The sequence below is a fragment of the Oncorhynchus kisutch genome, linkage group LG9 (genome assembly GCF_002021735.2).
Source record: "Oncorhynchus kisutch isolate 150728-3 linkage group LG9, Okis_V2, whole genome shotgun sequence".
NCBI classification, from domain to species: Eukaryota; Metazoa; Chordata; class Actinopteri; order Salmoniformes; family Salmonidae; genus Oncorhynchus; species Oncorhynchus kisutch.
The window spans coordinates 12,442,449-12,464,074 of record NC_034182.2 but is presented as its reverse complement, the minus strand read 5'-3'; the positions used below and the strand labels follow the sequence as shown (position 1 = coordinate 12,464,074).

The window sequence follows — 21,626 nt, the reverse complement described above, 5'->3', positions numbered from 1 at the left end:
ATTGTAAAACATTTAAAAAGTGATCCTTTTTAGAATAAACTATACAAAATATAATCATGTCACCAAATAACTGATTAAAACACTATTTTGCAAAGGTCTATAGTAGCCTCAACAGCACTCTGTAGGGTAGCACCATGGTGTAGCCGGAGGACAGCTAGCTTCCATCTTCCTGTGATGGACATTTTATATTGTGAAAAGACCACCCTGAAAATGTTCATCTTGTCTTAGTGTCATAAATAATCCTTGGTTCCTGCCTGTGCTTGGTAAAGATGTGAGGGGGGCGACATAATCTCCTCCTTAGGACCATCTGGCAGAACGTCCAGAATATGTTTTTGTAAGTTAAGATAGGAGACTGCCAGACATGCCGGAACCAACCCTATGACCTATGCCTATGTAACATGTCTATATCTAGTATATAAGGGATAACAGGACTGCCCTAAAGAAGAGTGCTATATATCAACATGTGAACTTGATGCATTGAGTTGATTGGAACTTCTCCAGCACGCTGATAATAATGATTCCTTTAATGATTGACTTTGAGTGTCCCTGTGTAGAATTTCTACAGCTATTTGGTGTCACAAAAAGGATGATGGATTCTGCCTGCGGAGCTTTCCAGTGGGGGTCTGCGAGGAAAACCGGTGGCACATTTTATGAAGAGTGAGGGAAATTCCATTCTGACCAAAAGAGGACGAGACCCCCAGACCAGACCCTTACTGTGAGCTGCCCAGGAGGAGACACATCACCCACAAACAAACGAGGGACACGGCAACTGATTACAGTCAGTCAATTTTAAATGAATTTTTTTTTTTATCTAAAAGAATAAAACAAATTCAACTAAACAAAAATGGAGGAGGATAGTCCTGAGTCAAGTAATAGCACGATGTGGATGGGAAAGTTGTGAGAGTGGAGTTACTGAGTGAATGTGTGAAAGTGCATGCTATTCTATTTGTATGTGGCAAGACTATGGAGTCTATAGAGGCTAAAGCGTTTGACTATATAAACTATTGATACTATGGATGCTCTAGGAACTATGGATGCTCAGGGACTATAGATACTGTAGAGACTATAGAGGAACCATGGAAGTGATACATATGACAGAAGAAGGCTAGAGCTAGTCTTAGAGAGAAGACTAGAACAAGGGCAAGTAACTGTATCATGCCCCTCTGACAGCTGTCTGTAGGCATTTATAAGAGAAGTGTCTACCTGGTCTGCAGCCACTGATAATAGCAAGGTGTTATTCTATATGTATAATGAAGATACATATGGTGAATAGGAAGTAACTACAGGAGAATCGTTGAAGATGCACATGGGGTAATAAGGGAACTTACTGACTTTTTGGGATTAGTACTAAGTGGATGTGAAAGTTGTGTGATTGTGAGATATGACATATTAAGCTGATTGAAATTTGGATAATAAACCTGATTCTACTAATTAGCTGCTCAACAAGACCTTAACTAGCAGAATCAGATTTGGGTTGAACTGAAAACCTACAGGACAGTAGATCTCCAGGAAGAGGGTTGGGCAGCCCTGAAGTAGAGTGTGAATGAGAACTGTCAGGGGACTAGCTCCAGTGAGTAAGATGACTGAATGGATACCCCAACCAGTTCTGTGTGAGCTGAGTTTTTAGATCTATAACGTTATCTGTGGGTTCTGTCCACCACCTCTCATTGTCTGGGACTACTAATAATAGCACAAGTGTTATTGTTGTTTTATATGTATAGAGAACCATTGAAGATACATATGGTGTATAGGATGCACACGGAGTGGTGTGTATGTGAATACCTAAGTATAGTTATATAGGGAAAAGTGAATGGAAAGAAGATGAATATGAATATGCTGTTAAATAGAACACTAGAGTGAATATTTAAACCCCTGAATGAATAGAACACTGGTGTGGAGGAGGATTTTGTGATGTAACACACATGTATAATGGGTTACTAGAGCTAAAGTAAGATAATATTGAGTATAATGGTTTACTTAGAGATCTGTTGAAATAACAATAGAAAAAATACAACTTGTAGACGTACATTTATTTATTTATTTTATTTTACCTTTATTTAACCAGGTAGGCAAGTTGAGAACAAGTTCTCATTTACAATTGCGACCTGGCCAATGTTGGCCACATAAGTGGTGTAAAAAACATTCTGAGAAATGTTCAGAGTGGTCCTTTTATGGATAATTTTTTCAAGATAAGGTTAAAGCATTGTACGGGACTTGACTTACCCGTAACCAATAAAACTATAAATGCTTATGAGATTTCCTCCACCCTGGTAGTACATAAGGCTGTGGCGGTCACAAAATATTGTCAGCTGGTGATTTGCAAGCAAATCATATATACTCAATATACTCAGCAATTTACCGTTAATTAACATAAACACATTTAGCATCTCCTGGCTTTCACACATCGCCTCCAAGCCATTTTAAAAAGTATAATAAATCCATGTAATATAGCCTACAACTTCACAATACATCCATTATTTATTTTAGACAGGTCTTAGACCGGCCTAAAATGATATGAAGAAAATGTTGTCTATTTCAGAAGAAAAGAATGGCATACTCTGAGTTACACTAGTTCATTTACCAGACTTGCTTATAATTCTGCGTCATTATTTGATATATTTTTTATAGTATGAAGAATATAATTGAACAAAGCTGAATAAAATAGAAATATTGTCTCCGGACGATTTGAGGGAGTGCGCACATGCGACTCTTCTGTGTTGAGCGGTTAACAAAGAAATAGGTACTGCTATATGCTTAATTTAGTTATTAATGTAACTTTAGTTGTTCTACAAACGTTGGGCTATATGTTTGGATTTTTAATACATTGTAAGGCAGCATGATGAGATTCGAATTATGATTTGAAAAAAAGTTGCTTGAAAGGTCTGAGCTCTGCGTTGTTTTTTGAGCAGGCTGTACACTCTAAAAAGAAAAGGTTCCTGTAGTATCCTTTAGGGGTTCTTCAAATTGAAACTGTCGGGGAACCCCAACAATAACACTATTTTAGTTTTCAGTGTTTATTAAGATTTAACTGGCAAAGCAGAATAAAAAATGAAAAAAGTAAATATGAGGTAAACTCCTAGCAGAGCCCCAAGTCCAGTGTGTATGTCCTCTGGTGTGGTGATGTTGATGTTCTCCGTATCCATAGCCAGAATGATTTTCCAGTGAATGGTGATCAAACTGGTTTCCTGTTATATTCATCAGAGGTGTACGGGGGTGAAGTCTTACTTCAAAAAATAGTCATTATACAGATGATTAACAAAACATGCACATGACAGTATTCATACCTTGGATTTTGTTCAGATACCTGCAGACACAGAAGTGAGCAGTTCAGTCATCTGCACCCAATACAGCTGGCCTTCAACATATTCTCATAGCATACAGTACATGTTCTTACCTTTTTGTTGATTGTTGATCCATCGAATTGTGTTCTCGGAAATCCTCAGTTAAGTACCTGCACCTGCTATCCTTTCAAATCCAAACATTTCAGTTGGGCAGTTAGGTTCCGACAAGAACACCCACCAGGGCCTCCCGGGTGGCGCAGTGGTTAAGGGCGCTGTACTGCAGCGCCAGCTGTGTCATCAGAGACTCTGGGTTCGCGCCCAGGCTCTGTCGTTACCGGCCGTGACCGGGAGGTCCGTGGGGCGACGGACCTCCACATGATAGGGCCTTTCTCACAGGCTACAAATGAAGACAGACACAACGGAGAAGCAACTGTGCGGTCCTTATCCAATTCCGAGGTGCATATTGGAAGAACTGTCCACATTTTCTTTTCGTCAGCCAACAAGATGAGTAGGCCTAACGAACAGCAAAAGCATTAGCCTATGTCAGTCTACCTATGTCAGTTTACACGTTTTTGAGAAGTTCCAATTATTATTACTCAATGCTATAGTTTGGGTAGCACCGGTGATTTAAGTAAGAAGGTAATGTCATCCAAAACAATAATCTGTCTCCATTACGTGGACGCACAATTGGCCTAGCGTCGTCCGGGTTAGGGAGGGCTTGGTCGGTAGGGATGTCCTTGTCTCATCGCACACCAGCGACTACTGTGGCGGGACGGGCGCAGTGCGCGCTAACCAAGGTTGCCAGGTACACGGTGTTTCCTCCAGCACATCGGTGCGGCTGGGTTCCGGGTTGGATGTGCGCTGTGTTAAGAAGCAGTGTGGCTGGTTGGGTTGTGTATCGGAGGACGCATGACTTTCAACCTTCGTCTCTCCCGAGCCCGTACGGGAGTTGTAGCGATGAGACAAGATAGTAGCTACTACAACAATTGGATATCACAAAATTGGGTAGAAAAAGGGGTGAAAATAAAAAATAAATAAAAAAAGAACCCCCACCAACTAAGGAGGTTCATCAATGAATCCCACCTACTATGGGGTTCTTGGAAGAACCTTTTGGGGGCAATTTTCAGTGCCAAGAACCCTAAGGTTCTTCAAAGAACTTAGAAGAACCCAATAGTTCTGAATAGTCTCTCATTCAGAATTTGACAAGCACTTGATAATGCCTCGAATTTCACGACTGCATCCCCTTTGTGGCTGTAATGCACCCTAAAAAAATCCAGGCCTTTTGCGGCCCGGAGTGCTGCGTTGTGCCCTTCTCCCTGAGTGTGCTGCGCAATTGGAAGCCCTCTCACTCACATGGTTCTCTGTCACATGATAGGGCCTTTCTCACAGGCTACAAATGAAGACAGACACAACGGAGAAGCAACTGTGCGGTCCTTATCCAATTCCGAGGTGCATATTGGAAGAACTGTCCACATTTTCTTTTCGTCAGCCAACAAGATGAGTAGGCCTAACGAACAGCAAAAGCATTAGCCTATGTCAGTCTACCTATGTCAGTCTACAAGTTTTTGAGAAGTTCCAATTATTATTACTCAATGCTATAGTTTGGGTAGCACCGGTGATTTAAGTAAGAAGGTAATGTCATCCAAAACAATAATCTGTCTCCATTACGTGGAACTGTGTCCAGAATAAGTAGATCTAAGTAAATAGATTTTGTACCGAATATTGAGCTGATAAGCTAGCACCAACATTTTGAAGGTCCTAGGTTTGGTAAACAACAGGTTTGTTAAACAACAGGTTTCATATTTTGACTAGTTTATGTCCCCGGGACAGTTTGTACAGAACTGTATTTCAATGCATCAGGTCAAAAGGTGCCTATTCCTGCCCACGATGCAGTAAACTCGATTAAGAGTAAGAGTTTTTCGGACTGATTAAAGATGTTTATTTTCTTTCATTAAGGACTCATGGAATGTCCACTACCAAGTTTTTTAAATATGTTTGCCAAAGGTTCTGTGTCTCTCCCTTTGAGGGTCTTCCTGAGGCAGTTGCCTTTAAGAGTACAGTTATTGAGACTGTGTACTGTGCAGTGTAAAGGTGCTGGGATCCAGCTGTTGAGGGAGCTCCCAAATTAAGAAAGGCCATTTTGTTTGTTTTTAACGCTAAGATTTTTACCACACACGCCAGCACCCACAGACCACCCACCTTGTACAAAATGTACTGAAAAAACAATGTAAACCTGATACACTAAATGTTGAAATGTTCCAAATATCTTTAAATAATGTCTGAGGTACAGGGGAGAAAAACTCACTTAATGGGGTTGAATGACCTCTGACCTCTGTTCTAACTTCCTGGTGAGGCCTGATCACGCTCACTAGAAAGACTAGAGATATTGGGTTAGATTTAAATGGGCTATGTAAACACTAGATAATTAGGAAGAAGTTTATAATTGATCAACAGTCCTAACAAATATGTTGATAATGGTTGACAGTTACTTCAAATGGATTGAAGTTTCCCCCACCTCTAGTTTTATATGAAGAAGTGTATTGCTGCTGCTGTTTTGTTGGTTTGGTTTTGTCTTGCTTCAATAAAAACCTCACCAGATTGGGTCTGCTGGGTTGTTGGGATGTCTCCCTAAGGACTAGCCCTCTGACTACCTGACCCTGTAACTCGCCAAGATGATAGGGGAGTATAAGTCCATTTGGAGGGGGAAAATGGTTTCAACTGTGTGTTACTCTCTTTGACATTTGTTTTAGACATTTGTATTAAGAATATTGGTAGTACTAATAATGTATCAAACAGTGAATAATTTGTCTGGATTTCCTGAATCAGAAATGCCATAAACTAAACTGTTGTTCTGGTCTGTCCTCTCTCTCGGGGTGACCACAGATGGTATCTAGATGCATGGAATGGATAATTTGGCCGAGAACAGGGTGTACCTCACCTCCTCTAATCAGACATGCTGGAACCAACTCTATTAACTATGCCTATGTAACATGTTTATAACTAGTATATAAGGGATAACGGGACTGCCCCAAAGAAGAGAGCTCCTGATCGATATGTGTACTTGATGCATTTAGTTGGTTGGAACCTCTCCAGCACGCTGATAATAAAGAATGATTCATTTAAGATTGACTTTGAGTGTCCCTGTGTATAATTTCCATGACACTCCTCTGGGTACATTGACTTCAATACAAAAGATAAAAGTTCTGGTTCTCACCCCCTTTCTGGTTCTCATGGTTCTCACCATCCTTCCATAGACTTACACAGTAATTATGACAAATTCCGGAGGACCCTCTCCAGCCTATCAGAGCTCTTGAATCATGACATGTTGTCCACCCAATCAAAGGATCAGATAATTAATCTAGTACTGAAAACATATGCTACAGCTAGCTAGCACTGCAATGTGGAGAGTAGTTGACTTAAAGAGAGCAAGACAATAGCTGAACAGTTTTAAACAAATTAATTTCTTCCAAAATGAAGGAGAAGCAAGAGAGAATCTGACAGAGAGAATATCATTTTTTTCCAGTTTCACTTACTTAGCTAGCAAATGCAGCTAGCTAATTTAGCTTACTGTTTGCTAGCTGGATATGACTTTCCAACACAGCACTGGAACTCTTTCAGGTCAAGTTAAGCTTTCGGTATTACTCATTTATTGCCACCGGGCCCGCCGGTGTAACTGCTTACTGATGGTACGTTAACGTTACTGCATGATTGTAGCATGTTTACTAACGCATTGGTTATATTAGCTATGCTGACTATGACATTACTTTAGCTAATATGATGACAATGATGTAGGCTGTGTGTAGCGGTTTGGAAAGGTTTTTTCGCCTGGTCACATACAGCTGATGTGTTGTGCATTGAAGTTCGCAAGGGAAGAGGTGAGAGGAGGAGAGCACTTAGACGTGAGAAGGAATACAACATGACTGCTATGAAAGTGAACTGTGTTTATGTGTGGTCGGGTGTATTCATTCCGCCGATTCTGTTGAAAAAGTTCATTTAACAGAACAAATGGGGATACACATACCTGAATTTGGCCAATAAAAACTCTCCTCTGCAACTGTTGGACTAATGATAACACCCTATATCAGCTTGATGCAGTATTGAATGTCACTGTCTGTCCATGTGTCACTTGTCTGTCACCTCAAATGTGTCTCTTGACCTATGTGCACCTACAGTTGTAAACTTTCATTCATAGGCTAGGTTGTAGCAACCCTCATGATGGGTATAGGGAAAATGTGAGTATCATGTAGTAGCCTAAACCTATTGCTGTTACATTGAACTGGGTGAATGGAATATGAATGAGTCATCCAATATGCTGTATTATAATTTAAAAAAATGTTTTTATTTAACTAGACAAGTCAGTTAAGAACAAATTCTCATTTACAATGCTGGTCTACCCCGACTGGCAAAACCCTCCCCTAACCCGGACGACACTGGGAAAATTGTGCGCCACCCTATGGGGCTAAGGCTATACTCACGGAAAAAAAACTTCCTCCCTGATATTGAACAGTACTGACCGTTACTGGTACAATTGAGGTCAGAATTCACCGCTATGGACATATAGATGACTTTACCTGCTTCTTTTGGACTGCCCGATACCCCATATTATGTGAAGGAATTTAAAGAATGATCAGTTTGGTGATTTTCTTTTCAGTTGAACGCATTCAGTTGTACAACTGACTAGGTATCCCCCTTCCCTTTCCAAGAGGAGCAGAAACTTGCAACAAGAGACCGAAAGATTTTTCCAAACAGAGACCGAAGGTTCAGCAGCTTAGTGGGAAAGACAGACATCATTTTTACAGTCATCTGCAGGCTTACACAGTGTCCTTTGGGATAAGAAATTCGAGACGCGCAGTTGAGAGAACCGTTACTTTCCATCGTTAGTCTATAAGGTTGTTTAATCATTTTAGGATTTGTTAAGTAGACCTAATCCTAATTTATTAAAATTGCAACTATCTACCGAGAGAGTAAAAATTACTCTGTAAAGGCAAACTTTGACCGTTTTTCATATTTTTTTTCTACTGTAGCCTTCGGTATTTGCGTAGAAGGGAGAGGCATCACCAAAACGGAGCGCACAAAGCCATTGCGCGCAGTACCACGTCATTCTGTCAAACTTATTGAAGCGTGTTTTGCTACTTTCTGGCAACATATACTTAATTTTCATTCAGATAATATTTAGATAAGTGGGGAGTCGGGGGAGATGATGACAGGATTTCGACTGAACTTGGCGCCTCTCAAGGAACCGCTGGGATTCATCAAATTTGTAGAATGGGTAAGTAGGCGACACTGTCCAGAATCCTACTGGAGAAAATCTGCAGCTCAACAGTTCTAATAGCGGAGGGAGTTTTCACTCTAGTTCGGGGCTGTGGCCTGAGAAAATAAAATAGAAAATACTGTATATCACGCTTTTTTGCACTTCAATCATATTGCATGTTGGAGCAAACCACACAAGCTTTCATCAGTTATTTATTAACTAATGTGTCACAGTTTTGTTTTATCTTGTCAGTCTCTTTTCTCCTGATTCTGCAATGACAAAATAATGATAGCCTACAGTATGACATTCATTCAACTCTCCATTTTAGCAAAGTCTGCGGTGGGAGGTGGCCGAGCTACATCTGTGTTTGTAAGACCATTAACATTAGACAACCCAAAAACCGGTCTTCTCACATGTAGTGTCTGAACCTACAAACCCCGTACCAGTTTAAAAAATGAATGGAAGTTTGGAGGTCGTTTTGGGGTTAAATATGTGTCCAAAAACCTCATATTTCATAAGCTTTCTTAGGTTGTATCTCCTAGATATAGGACAGATACTTCAAAACCTTATTCCTTAAGATTTCTTTACTGTGTTTTTGCCTGGAATGTGTTATTCAATGCGTTTCTATGGGCTATAGTCCTAATGGTCAAATTTAATATTTTATCAAATCATTTTTTAAATATTTATTTTATACCTACAGGGGTCCTAAAATTCTAAATCAAATAGCTAAATTATCCATGGTATGACCATCTTAAAACAATTCCATATGTTAGCTTAGTAAACCTCTCCCCAAGGCTTAGAGAGTTAATCAGAACTGAAGAGATGTGATCCAGTTTTCAGGCCAGGGTTTCATTCCTTCCACTTTCGAAACCATGTTGTCCTCAGAATCCATGCTTTTGGAGAAAATGCATTAATCAAGTTTAACCGACTTGTCTGTATAACTCAGTCAAATGAATCCTGTGTAGCTATGCAGGAGGAAATTAGGTTAAACATTTAGCTCTTCTCTCTCTCTCTCTCTCTCTCTCTCTCTCTCTCTCACTGTGCAAATCCTTCAAGATACAGGCTGCAGGCCAGACAGGCAGCAACACCCCAGTCATCTGACCATAGACTTCTACACAACAGGCTATTGTCTCTGTCTGTGCATTTGCAGTGCTCACTAAATATTAATTGCTGTGAGATGGCACAAATTGCTACAATGAGGTAGTCAGTCAACAGGAAGTTGTCACACTGTGAAATGAAAACATCTGCAGAAGGGCGAGAAAGAAGGGCCTCTCCGGAACCAAAATGGAGGCACAGTCACAAAGTAAGATTAAGTTCACCCTAGACACTGATCTCAGGTCAGTTGTGTGTTTCTTTGTCCTATTAGTTCCTATTAGAAAGGGTAAAGCTGATCCTAGCTCTGGGCTTAGGGGCAACTTGTACCCGAAACTGATTCATTCTGAAGGTGCAGTGTATTATTACACTCTAACTCCCTCTAGCCTACATCTAGAGAGAGAGAGAGAGAGAGAGTATCAACAGAGAACAACATAGCTTGCAGCAGAGAGAACGAAAAGAGGATCAAAACAGATCTTTATATAGACCGTTAGATCCTTCTTGTTCTTGGCAAGCTTACTGTTTGTCGGGTGTGATGCTGCACACGTGCTATTCAATACTTTCATTACGTTTATCAAAACACCCCCCCCCTGAGCTGGTCTACTACAGTATCTTACAGTATGTCCCCAGTGTAAGCAATGTTTCTCCATTCTCCCTGCTCAGCTAAAACAGTTGACCTGATATCTTTCTTTCTCTCAATCACTCTTTCTTTCTCTGTTTTAAACAGCTGACAGCCATCTTTGCGTTTGGGAGCTGTGGGGGGTATTCTGGCACGAATATCGTGTCCCTCTTCTGCGGTGAAGGAAGGAACGAGACGCTGAATGTTACTTTTAGCTATCCCTTCAGGTGGGTGTCAGTCAGTCCTCTCTCTCTGTGTGTGTTACTGTGGTTGATACCCCATACAACTATTAGACCCTGCAAAAAAAAAAAAAAAAGGATCGGAGGATGTTCACGGTGGAGGAAACAACTTGACCCCATGACCTCAACTGATTATTTCCTCCATTAAACTGAATGAGTGTTTTCTTGTGCAGTGTAAGGACTGGGGTTTATTCCAGGTGTAGTATGACACAAACAGGAAGTGACCTGTACAGTGAAGATGTATCAGGTTAAACTAGATGACACAAAGGATACTTTTTAATTGTCAATCAGAAAGATTTGCAGCTGAAATTTTGACAATATAAAGTCTCGATTCTATCCTCTTGTTATTGTCATTATATATCCCCTGGGAATAAGTACACGTCAAGTGTTGGTCCCATGTTTCATGAGCTGAAATAAAAGATCCCAGAAATGTTCTATACACACAAAAAGCTTATTTCTCTCAAAGTTTGTGCACAAATTTGTTTGCATCCCTGTTAGTGAACATTTCTCCTTTTCCAAGATAATCCACACCTGACAGGTGTTGCATATCACGAAGCTGATTAAACAGCATGGTAATTACACAGGTGCACCTTGTGCTGGGGACAATAAAAGGCCACTCTAAAATGTACAGTTTTGTCACACAACACAATGCCACAGATGTCTCATGTTTTGAGGGAGCGTGCAATTGGCATACTGACTGCAGACTGTCCACCAGTGCTATTGCCAGAGAATTTAATGTTAATTTCTCTATCATAAGCCGCCTCCAACGTCACGTTATAGAATTTGACAGTACGTCCAACCAGCCTCACAACTGCAGACCACATGTTTGGCATTGTATGGGCGAGCGGTTTGCTGATGTCAACATTGTGAACAGGGTGCCCCATGGTGGCGGTGGAGTTATTGTATGGTCAGGCATAAGCTACGGACAACGAACACAATTGCATTTATCGATGGCATTTTGAATGCACAGAGATCCGTGACAAGATCCTGAGGCCCATTGTCGTGCCATTCATCCGTCGCCTCATATTTCAGCAGTATAATGCACAGCCCCATGTCACAAGCATCTGTACAGAAGTTGAAAATGTCCCAGTTCTTCCATGGCCTGCATACTCACCAGACATGTCACCCATTGAGCATGTTTGGGATGCTCTGGATTGACGTGTACGACAGTGTGTTCCAGTTTCCGCCATATCCAGCAACTTCCCACTGCCATTGAAGAGGAGTGGGACAACAATCAACAGCCTGCGAAAGAGATGTGTCGCGCTGCATGAGGCAAATGGTGGTCACACCAGATACTGACTGGTTTTCTGATCCACGCCCATACCTTTTTTTTTTAAAGGTATCTGTGACCCACAGATGCATATCTGTATTCTCAGTCATGTGAAATCCATAGATTAGGGCCTAATTTATTTATTTCAATTGACTGATTTCCTTATGAACTGTAACTCAGTCAAATCTTTGACATTTTTGCATGTTGCGTTTATATTTTTGTTCAGTATATTTACAGTGTGACACTGATCTCTTACTGAAATACTCTGGATAACTATTTGTATATCACGTATAGATGTACACTGAAGTATAAAGCTGTGTTGTGTCCCCAGGTTAAACCTGGTTGCTCTACTGGAGGCCAACACCACTCTGTGTAACCACTCCGTGCCCGTCACCCACCTGGTGGGAGACTCCGCCTCCTCGGCCCAGTTCTTTGTGGGCGTGGCCATCATCTGCTTCCTGTACTCTATAGTGGCGTTGCTCGTCTACCTGGGCTACATGCACATGTACATCGACTCTGACTTCGGCCCTATGTTTGTGAGTACTGGGAAAGTAAAAGGACAAAACCTAGATTGAAATCCCCATATGTGACTTGACATTAATATGATTGATGTGATTTGATTTTGATTGAAATGATTTATTTAAGTGTAATACACCTACTGGTGCCCAGCCCACATGGGCTTACAAGACACTACTAAACATAGTACCATTTTACTTGTACTCAAAACAAAATAACATTTGACAAATTATACACATACAATAATAAGTACAGCTACCATCTAGCCACACTACACAAACAGTACATTTCTCCTTCTCCTCTAGGCATTGTGAACAAATTGAGAAATCTCAAACACACCCTGTCTGAAACAAAAGTCAAGCCTCTGCTTGTCCCGTAACCAGAATACTTCAGGGTAATCATCAAAATGTTTACAAAAAATAACATCTCAGATCATCAAAGAACATCTGAGATCATTATACAGAGGGCAATAAAACACTAAATGGATTTTGTTTTTCGATTTTCCCAAGATCACACATTAGGAAAATTCTCTTTTCTCCAGGCAATCTGTTAATTAAGTCTGCCTGTCTCTATAGCCAGAGGGAGGGTGCAGGATCTGACTTGTGCACAAACTGACCTTTGGCTTCTTGCTAGGTTCAGGTGGACATATGGTTCAGGGGTGTAGTTCTCTTTGATGAGAGTTTACGTTCTAAGCAGGGGTTGGAGTCAAAATGAACAGAACCGTTATTATTTTTTGTTCAGTTCCACTGTTCCGACCAGCAAAATACATGATTGATTTCTTCCTAGTCTCATTCTTGCTGACATCAAAAGTTAAAAAAAATATTAATAGGAGACCGAATGCGATCGGAACACCGTCTAATTGGCCTCCATTTAACTCTTACAGAATTCCACGTAGACGGGGATATTGGAAATGTAATCAAAACCTATTGAAAGACAATTTGTTCTTAACTAAAACAAAATCATTCATAATTAACTTTTTTTTGCACAACATAGGTACAGCAGATCCCCTTATTGTATGTGACACTACTATAGAGGCACAAAATAGGTTAGAGGAAAAACAAAAATAAATGGAGGTACTTATTCAAGAACGATTAAGTGTAATATATTACAAAAATAAATTGAATTGGATGGGAAATGGTGAAAAATGCACAACATTTTTCTTGACTCTTCAACATAGGAATTCTACCAAAAATAATTGACAGAAACTCGTTACAAATGATGGAGTTATCCATGATTCACCAAATTATATTTTGAAAGAAGAAGCTAAATATTTTATGCATATGTTTCCTTTGTATCCTTCATTTCCACTGAATGATGTTAACTGTAAGGATTTCTTTCCTAATAATACTAATAATGTAAAATTAACACATTTACAGAAAGACCTGTGTGAAGACCAACTTACAGAAGAGGACATTTTGAGGAAATGAAATATTTTCAGTTTGGAAAAACACTAGGACTTGACAGTATACCAGTAGAAGTATATCATACCTTTTTTGATGTACTCAAATATCCATTATTAGCATGTTTTAATTACTCTAATACTAATGGTAGACTTTCAGGTACTCAACAGGAAGGTCTGATTTCATAACTTCTAAAACAGGACCCACATGGTAAGTATAAAGATCCAGTCCATTTAAGAAACTGGAGGCCTCTAACACTTCAATGTTGTGATGTGAAAATCCTGGTGAAATGCATAGCACATAGAATAAAAAAGGTTTTACCAGATATTGTTCATCCTGATCAGACAGGTTTTTTACATTGACGGTATATTGGAGATAATAGACAATTACTTGAAACAATTGAACATTATGAAACATTGAAGATACCAGGCCTGGTCTTCATAGCAGAGTTTGAAAAGGCGTTTGATAAAGTAAGACTAGAATTTCTATATAAATGCCTTCATTACTTTAATTTTGACGAATCTCTTATACAATTGGTTAAAGTTATGTACAGCAACCCCAGATGTAAAATAGTAAATAATGGATACTTCTCAGAAAGTATTGAGCTTTTAAGAGGAGTAAAGCAAGGCTGTCCATTGTCTCCATGTCTATTTATTATGGCCATTGAAATACTAGCTATTAAAATTAGATCCAACAAGAACATCAATGGGTTAGAAATCCTGGGGATGAAAACAAGTGTCAATGTATGTCGATGACTCTGTTTTTTTTCTTAAGTCCGCAATCTGGATCCCTGCACAGTCTCATTGAAGATCTTGATCACTTTTCTAGCTTCTCTGGATTAAAACCTAATTATGACAAGTGTACCATATGTATGTATTGGATCATAAAAAAATACAGTGTTTACACTACCTTGTAGTTTACCAATAAAATGGGTGGATGGTGAAGTAGACATGCTTGGTATTCAAATCTCAAAAAATATAAATGAATTTACCACAAATAATTTCAATAGAAAGTTTGCAAAAATAGATAAGATTCTGCAACTATGGAGAGGTAAATAGTTGTCTATTTATGGAAAAATCACATTGATGAACTCTTTGGTCTCAAAGTTGACTTACTTACTAATGGCATTGCCTACTCCAGATGACTCTGTTTTTTAAATCGTATGAGCAAAAAATATTTCATTTTATTTGGAATGCTAAGCCAGAGAAAATTAAACGTGCATATTTATACAATGAATATGAGTTTGAGGGGCTAAAATAATTAAATATTAAAGCTTTAAACCTCTCACTAAAAGCTCACCTCATACATAAATTATACTTGAACCCAAAATGGTTCTCCGGTAGATTATTAAAGAAAGGCTCATCCTTTGTTCAAAAATGGCCTTTTTGCCTTCATACAGATTACAACTTCTCATATCCGACTAATTTTGTTTAAAGTATCGCCCTTTCTTAAACACGCCAAACAAAGCTGGTTACAATTTCAGTTTTATCCTCCAGAAAAGATAGAAATGGTTTTTAATTATATTTGTTAGTGATATTATGAATAGAAACGGAGGCGGTATATGCAGTTACTGAAAATATATGGGAATATCTGTTCAATCAAAATGTACAACCAACTGATTGCTGTCACGCCCTGGCCATAGAGTGACTGGGAGTGACTGTGGGCATTCTAGTTTCTTTATTTCTATGTTTTCTATTTCTTTGTTTTTGGCCGAGTGCGGTTCTCAATCAGAGGCAGCCGTCTATCGTTGTCTCTGATTGGGAATCATATTTAGGCAGCCTTTTTCCCACCTGTGTTTTGCGGGTAGTTATTTTCTGTATAGTTTATTAGCCTTACAGAGCTGCTAGTTTTTTCACTTTGTTATTTTGTTGGAGTGTTTTTTGATCAATAAAAATCATGAACACTTCCCACGCTGCGCTTTGGTCCGATCCTCATTCTGACGAGAGACGTAACAGAACTACCCACCACCAAAGGACCAAGCAGCTTGGCCAGGAGGAGCAGGGATCCTTGGCCCGGGAGAAGAGTGAGTGGAGGACCTCATGGACATGGGAGGAGCTTATGGCAGGGGACAAGACCCTGCCATGGAAACAGGAGGAAACAGCAAGGGAGGAGCGGCGGCGATACCAGGAGTCACGGCAACAAGGCAAGCATGAGAGGCAGCCCCAAAAATGTTTTTTGGAGGGGGGCACACGGGGAGAGTGGCAGAGTCAGGGTTCAGACCTGAGCCAACTCCTCGTGCTTACCGTGGGGAGGGAGTGACCGGTCAAGCACCATGCTATCCGGTTCTGCGCACCATGCCTTCAGTGCGCATCCACAGCCCGGTGCACTCTATGCAAGTTCCCCGCAGTGGCCGTGCTAGAGTGGGCATTCAGCCAGGACGGATTGTGCCGGCTCAGCATTCCTGGCCTCTGGTGCGTGTCTTTGGCCCAGGTTATCCTGCACCAGCTCTACACACGGTGTCCCCGGTTCGCCAGCAAAGCCCAGTGCGGCCTGTTCCAGCTTCCCACACTTGCCGGGCTAAGGGGGGGGATCCAGCCAGGACGAGTTATGCAAGCTCTGCGCTCCAGACCTCCAGTGTGCCTCCACGGTCCAGTGTGTCTCCAGTGCGCCATCATAGCCCAGTGCATCTTGTGCCAGCTCTCCACACTCACCGAGCTGGAGTGGGTATCCAGCCAGGACGTGTTGTGGCAGCTCCACTCACTAGGCTGCCAGTACGTCTCCTCAGTCCGGTGAGACCTGTTCTGGCTCCATGTTCGAAGCCTCCAGTGATGATCCATGGCACGAAGCCTCCAGTGATGATCCATGGCACGAAGCCTCCAGTGATGATCCATGGCACGAAGCCTTCAGTGATGATCCATGGCACGAAGCCTCCAGTGATGATCCATGGCACGAAGCCTCCAGTGATGATCCATGGCACGGAGCCTCCAGTGATGATCCATGGTACGGAGCCTCCAGGGATGATCCATGGCCCGGAGCCTGCAGTGAGGATCCATGGCCCGGAGCCTGCAGTGAGGATCCATGGCACGGAGCCTCCAGCATTGATCCGCGGTCCGGAGCCTCCAGCGACGGTCCCCGGTCCGGAGCCTGAAGCAATGGTCCCCGGTCCGGAGCCTGCAGCGATGATCGGTGGTCTGGTTCCGTCGGCGATGATCTGCTGCCCGGTTCCTCCAGTGAAGGCCCATGCACCAGGGCCACCACCAAAGCGAAGGGATCTGCGGGTGGAGGGGGGTCTACGTCCCGCACCGGAGCCGCCGCCGTGAAGAGATGCCCACCCGGACCATCCTCTTTAGAGTCAGGTTTTGCGGCCACAGTCCGCACCTTTTGGGGGGGTACTGTCACTCCCTGGCCATAGAGAGGCTTTTATTCTCTATTTTGGCTAGGCCAGAGTGTGACTAGGGTGGGCATTCTAGTTTCTTTATTTCTATGTTTTCTATTTCTTTGTTTTCGGCCGAGTGTGTTTCTCAATCAGAGGCAGCTGTCTATCGTTGTCTCTGATTGGGAATCATACTTAGGCGGCTTTTTCCAACCTGTGTTTTGTGGGTAGTTGTTTTCTGTATAGTTTATTTGCCTTACAGAACTGTTTGTTTTTTCACTTTGTTAGTTTGTTTGAGTGTTTTTTGATCAATAAAAATCATGAACACTTCCCACGCTGCGCTTTGGTCCGATCCTCATTCTGACGAGAGACGTTATACAATTGCAGCATTACCTCAAAAATGGAGGAGACAAGTGGAAAAGGAAGAAGGTAGGGAACTTGTTTGCCTGCCATATATTAAAGATACAAATTGGCTGAAAGGAACTGGCATAAATAGAAAATATTCCAGTTTAATTTGAGGACAAAAATGTTGACAGCTGCGCCATTCAGGTTGGAAAATAAATGGAAGAAATTTTCGATGTACCAATTCCATGGCACATCGTTAATGAACTGGTACAAAAAACTACACTTGATTCAACACTTAGAGTTTTTCAATTAAAATTATTATATAAAATTCTTGCCATCAACAGAATGCTATATACAGTGGGGCAAAAAAGTATTTAGTCAGCCACCAATTGTGCATGTTCTCCCACTTAAAAAGATGAGAGAGGCCTGTAATTTTCATCATAGGTACACTTCAACTATGACAGACAAAATGAGAAAAAAAATCCAGAAAATCACATTGTAGGATTTTTAATGAATTTATTTGCAAATTATGGTGGAAAATAAGTATTTTATTGCTCATCTTAATCTCTTTTTTTTATTGGCCAGTCTGAGACTGGTGTTTTGCAGGTACTATTTAATAAAGCTGCCGGTTGAGGACTTGTGAGGTGTCTGTTTCTCAAACTAGACACTCTAATGTACTTGTCCTGTTGCTCAGTTTTGCACTGGGGCCTCCCACTCCTCTTTCTATTCTGTCTCGAGATAGTTTGAGCTGCTCTGTGAAGGGAGTAGTTCACATCATAAATCTTGTGCAACACATAATTTCTCAGTGTTCTGAGAATTATGTTTTTGTTGTACATCGTCTCTGTCCAAAAAAACACAATAAATAAATAGGCCTACGTGTTTTAAGCCAATGTCTTGAGTTATTCATGCATATCTTCCAGTAGGATGTGAACAATTGATTTGGCATGGTCCTACAACTGTTTTTTTCTGTCTTTTGATTACTCCTCTGGTCATTGTCACGCCAACCAAGACATCACACATAGACCAGGCTACAATTGTATGCACTTCCTTATCCATTTTAAACCTTGCTTAAACAAAGTGGTTCCAACGAGGTCAAAGTAAGTGATGATGACTTCGGTTCCCTCTTCCCTCTCTTCCCCCAGGATTTTGGTCTGACGGCAGCGATTGCCTTCCTGTGGCTAGTGTGTTCCTCAGCATGGGCCAAGGGGCTGCAGAACGTGAAGGATGCCACCGGGACAGCGGGCATCACCTCCACACTGGCACTCTGCAAGGAGAGCGATGTGGCCTGCGAGGTCACTGACTTTGCCAACATGCGCACCCTCAATGTCTCTGTGGTGAGTAACTCAACCGTTCTTTTATCTTCTTATAGATGATGCTTGTTAATGAGAATGTATCAAGTTCACATTCACTTGAATTACATGATAATTACATAGATAAAAAAGAGATCAAATGTAACGTTTTCCTTTAGTTTTTCTACACATCCAACATAAATACTGTGTTTGCCATGCTCACTTATGTTTGACCATATGGTCTCACTCTGACTAAAGTGATCTCTGCCTCTCTTCTCTAGGTGTTTGGGTACCTGAATATGATCGTGTGGGCGGGCAACGCCTGGTTTGTGTACAAGGAGACCCGCTGGCATTCTCAGAAGTACACTGCCCAGCAGGGGTCTGGGGCCGGGCGTGGTCAACATGTCCCTGCTGCTATCTAATACTCTACTGCACGTCCAATGCACAAAATAACCCGGACACACCCTAAGTACTCCTGTAGATCGGAGAGAATTGGATAGATACACTATAAGCTTTATGGTAATAGGCAGCTTCATCTTGCCTGCTGATTGTCTGGGTGGAAATGGGCCATATCTATACTGTGCCTTAATTATCAATATCTATGCTTTGTCGAATATATCTGTGCCTTCACTACCTATCCCAGTATTGGCCCATGCCTTTATGTGCCTTAGCATGCCAATGCTTTCTCTCCTCGTGCCTTCTCTAACCTCTAAACCGGTGCCTTCTCTTACCAGTAAACCCCACGAAGCCCTGGTACATTCTCCTAAGCTGTGGTACCGACTCATTGACAGCATTTGTGCACTTTGACCTGCAACTATCTTTGTGCTGGGCATTTCTGCCAAACCCTAATCTGGGATAGTTCAGATTCTTAAACAATGCGTCCTTTCACCTCACGGCCTAGAACTTGCCTCTTTTTGCCAAGTGTAGCAGTCTTGCTTCCGTCCCTCTCCTTGTCCCAACCTGGGCTCGAACCAGGGACCCTCTGAACACATCAACAACTGCCTCCCACGAAGCATCATTACCTATTGCTCCACAAAAGCTGAGGCCCTTGCAGAGCAAGGGAAACAACTACTCCAATGTCGCAGAGCGAGTGACGTCAACAATTGAAATGCTACTAGCACGCACCGCTAACTAGCTAGCCATTTTAAACCGTTTACACAAGGACGCATGTGTCCCTGAATGTACCGCTGGCCTTGTGCTTTCTTAAATGTAACATTTTTTAAACCATTTTTACATTTGTTTCATTTGAAACTTAAGTAGAACTTTCCAATCTTGATCTTGTATCTTTCAATGTCATCTTCTGTTGAGAAGACCGATGTTTAAATATGTTCTTTAGTCCTCCATGTTTTTTCTACTTTGTATTATGCTGTTTGTTGAACCACAGCCACTAAGAAATTGTGCACTGTCTGTGCATGTGCTGGCTTTATGTTTTGAAATCTCCAGTTTTTTTGATGATTGCTTAAACAATGTTTTCAATTATTATTTCTTGTCATTACCTTTGCATTTCTGATCTATTTTCTGTTATTACCTTTGATATAATAAAAGTGTAACTTGAAGTGCTTGTGTATGGAAGGCCAATGTTGAGTGTATGTGTGTTTGTAATGTCTGGTATACTGGTTATGCCACTGTCTTCCTCTTGCAATCATTAGACCAACTTTAGCTTTATGGAGGACTATGTATCTGCCCTGTTGTGGAGAGAGACAGAGCTGTCCTTTCCACAATATGCAAATAATGTCTTTCTTTTTGAATAAAAACCAATGAATTTCCTACAGTCTGTTTCCTTTTATCATATACAAGTAGATTTGTCCCTTTCTCTCTCTGTTAATATTGACTTAATTGACAAGCCATACTGGGGAGGTTGCAGGAGATTTCTGACTCAAAGACTCCTGAAGACATAATGCAGCTTTTGTTTCATGATTTGTCCTGTGACCTCACTGTTTACTGTTTGTCTGGAGAACAAACAGGACACTATCTGGTAAAGCTGCTCCAGTGTGTCTGAGCTGATCACTGACATCCTTAATGCATCATTCCTCCCTTCCTTAAAGCACTCATCTGACATGACTGGATAATTTGAATCTGTGTGATCATTGTTTAGACCTACCAGACTGTCTTTGAGAGTTACAATTACTTCCTGGAAGGGGAGGATGAAATTATGCAATATTATAGTAGCCTATTGGAACATGGCTCAAGTTTTCCACCCAGTGATGTCCTGCAGCTAGAGAACCACTGTTACATGCTCAGTCATGTGGTCTGTGGTATGCCAAACTGACACGTGCAGAAGGCATGGAGCCCTATTGGCTTTGGTTCCTGTTCCACACCAGCCGACTATCACTGATTGATTACTACTGTTATTACACAGTCTGTAAATATAACACAGGTTTGACCACTCAGCCACACATTTCTCCAACAATCACTTGCTGAATGTTGGATGGGTACTGACTATGGATATTTTCACAAACATCACCATACCAATGAGCCAATGTCGTAGGCTACTGTCTGTCCATCATTGAGTGGAGACGCTATTTCCAATTCCAACCACAAGAGGTCAATGCTGGGTCATTTTTTGTTGTTGTGCCATGGAGCTGAAGAGCACTTGCAACAATTTATATAATTCCTATGCCAAATTTGTGATCAGCAAAAGTGACATTTTATATTATAACGTGTGTGGGCAGCAAATGGTATTTTGTTTGTGTAGTGCAAAAGTGTCCAACATTTTTGTCTGTAGTACAATTATTATTGACCGAATAGGATATTGCTGCTTCATAACGACTGCACGTTGTTGTACTGTATTATACTGTAATTTTACTCAAATATTGGTCAAGTGTGCTGTACATTACATTTGCTATTGCCAGCCTAAAATATTATACTGTTACTGATACATGAACTCAAACATATTTAATATGTAAGACATTGGAATATATTTCAGCAAATAAACAATGGGTGAAATGCAATTTGAGAAAAAACAACACACGTGTCATTTATGTATCAGAAAAACAAACGTTTGAACTTAT

The 21,626-nt window shown here is 41.1% G+C and overlaps 1 protein-coding gene across 1 annotated transcript; it reads left to right on the top strand.

Annotated features, from left to right (window-relative positions):
- Window positions 1-7,759: 7,759 nt before the first annotated feature.
- On the top strand, window positions 7,760-20,381 carry LOC109896754 (synaptophysin-like protein 1). The gene is made up of 5 exons (XM_020491085.2): window positions 7,760-8,550; window positions 10,352-10,470; window positions 12,084-12,288; window positions 18,469-18,660; window positions 18,897-20,381. The coding sequence occupies exons 1-5, from the start codon at window positions 8,479-8,481 to the stop codon at window positions 19,035-19,037; spliced, it is 729 nt and encodes a 242-aa protein (XP_020346674.1). The 5' UTR covers window positions 7,760-8,478; the 3' UTR covers window positions 19,038-20,381.
- Window positions 20,382-21,626: the final 1,245 nt, after the last annotated feature.

Excerpts from the sequence above, each read along its gene's own strand:
- LOC109896754 (XM_020491085.2), top strand. The coding sequence starts at position 8,479 with ATGATGACAGGATTTCGACTGAACTTGGCGCCTCTCAAGGAACCGCTG. Across the intron at positions 8,551-10,351 it reads TCATCAAATTTGTAGAATGG|CTGACAGCCATCTTTGCGTT; the intron begins GTAAGTAGGCGA and ends TGTTTTAAACAG. Across the intron at positions 18,661-18,896 it reads GCACCCTCAATGTCTCTGTG|GTGTTTGGGTACCTGAATAT; the intron begins GTGAGTAACTCA and ends TCTCTTCTCTAG.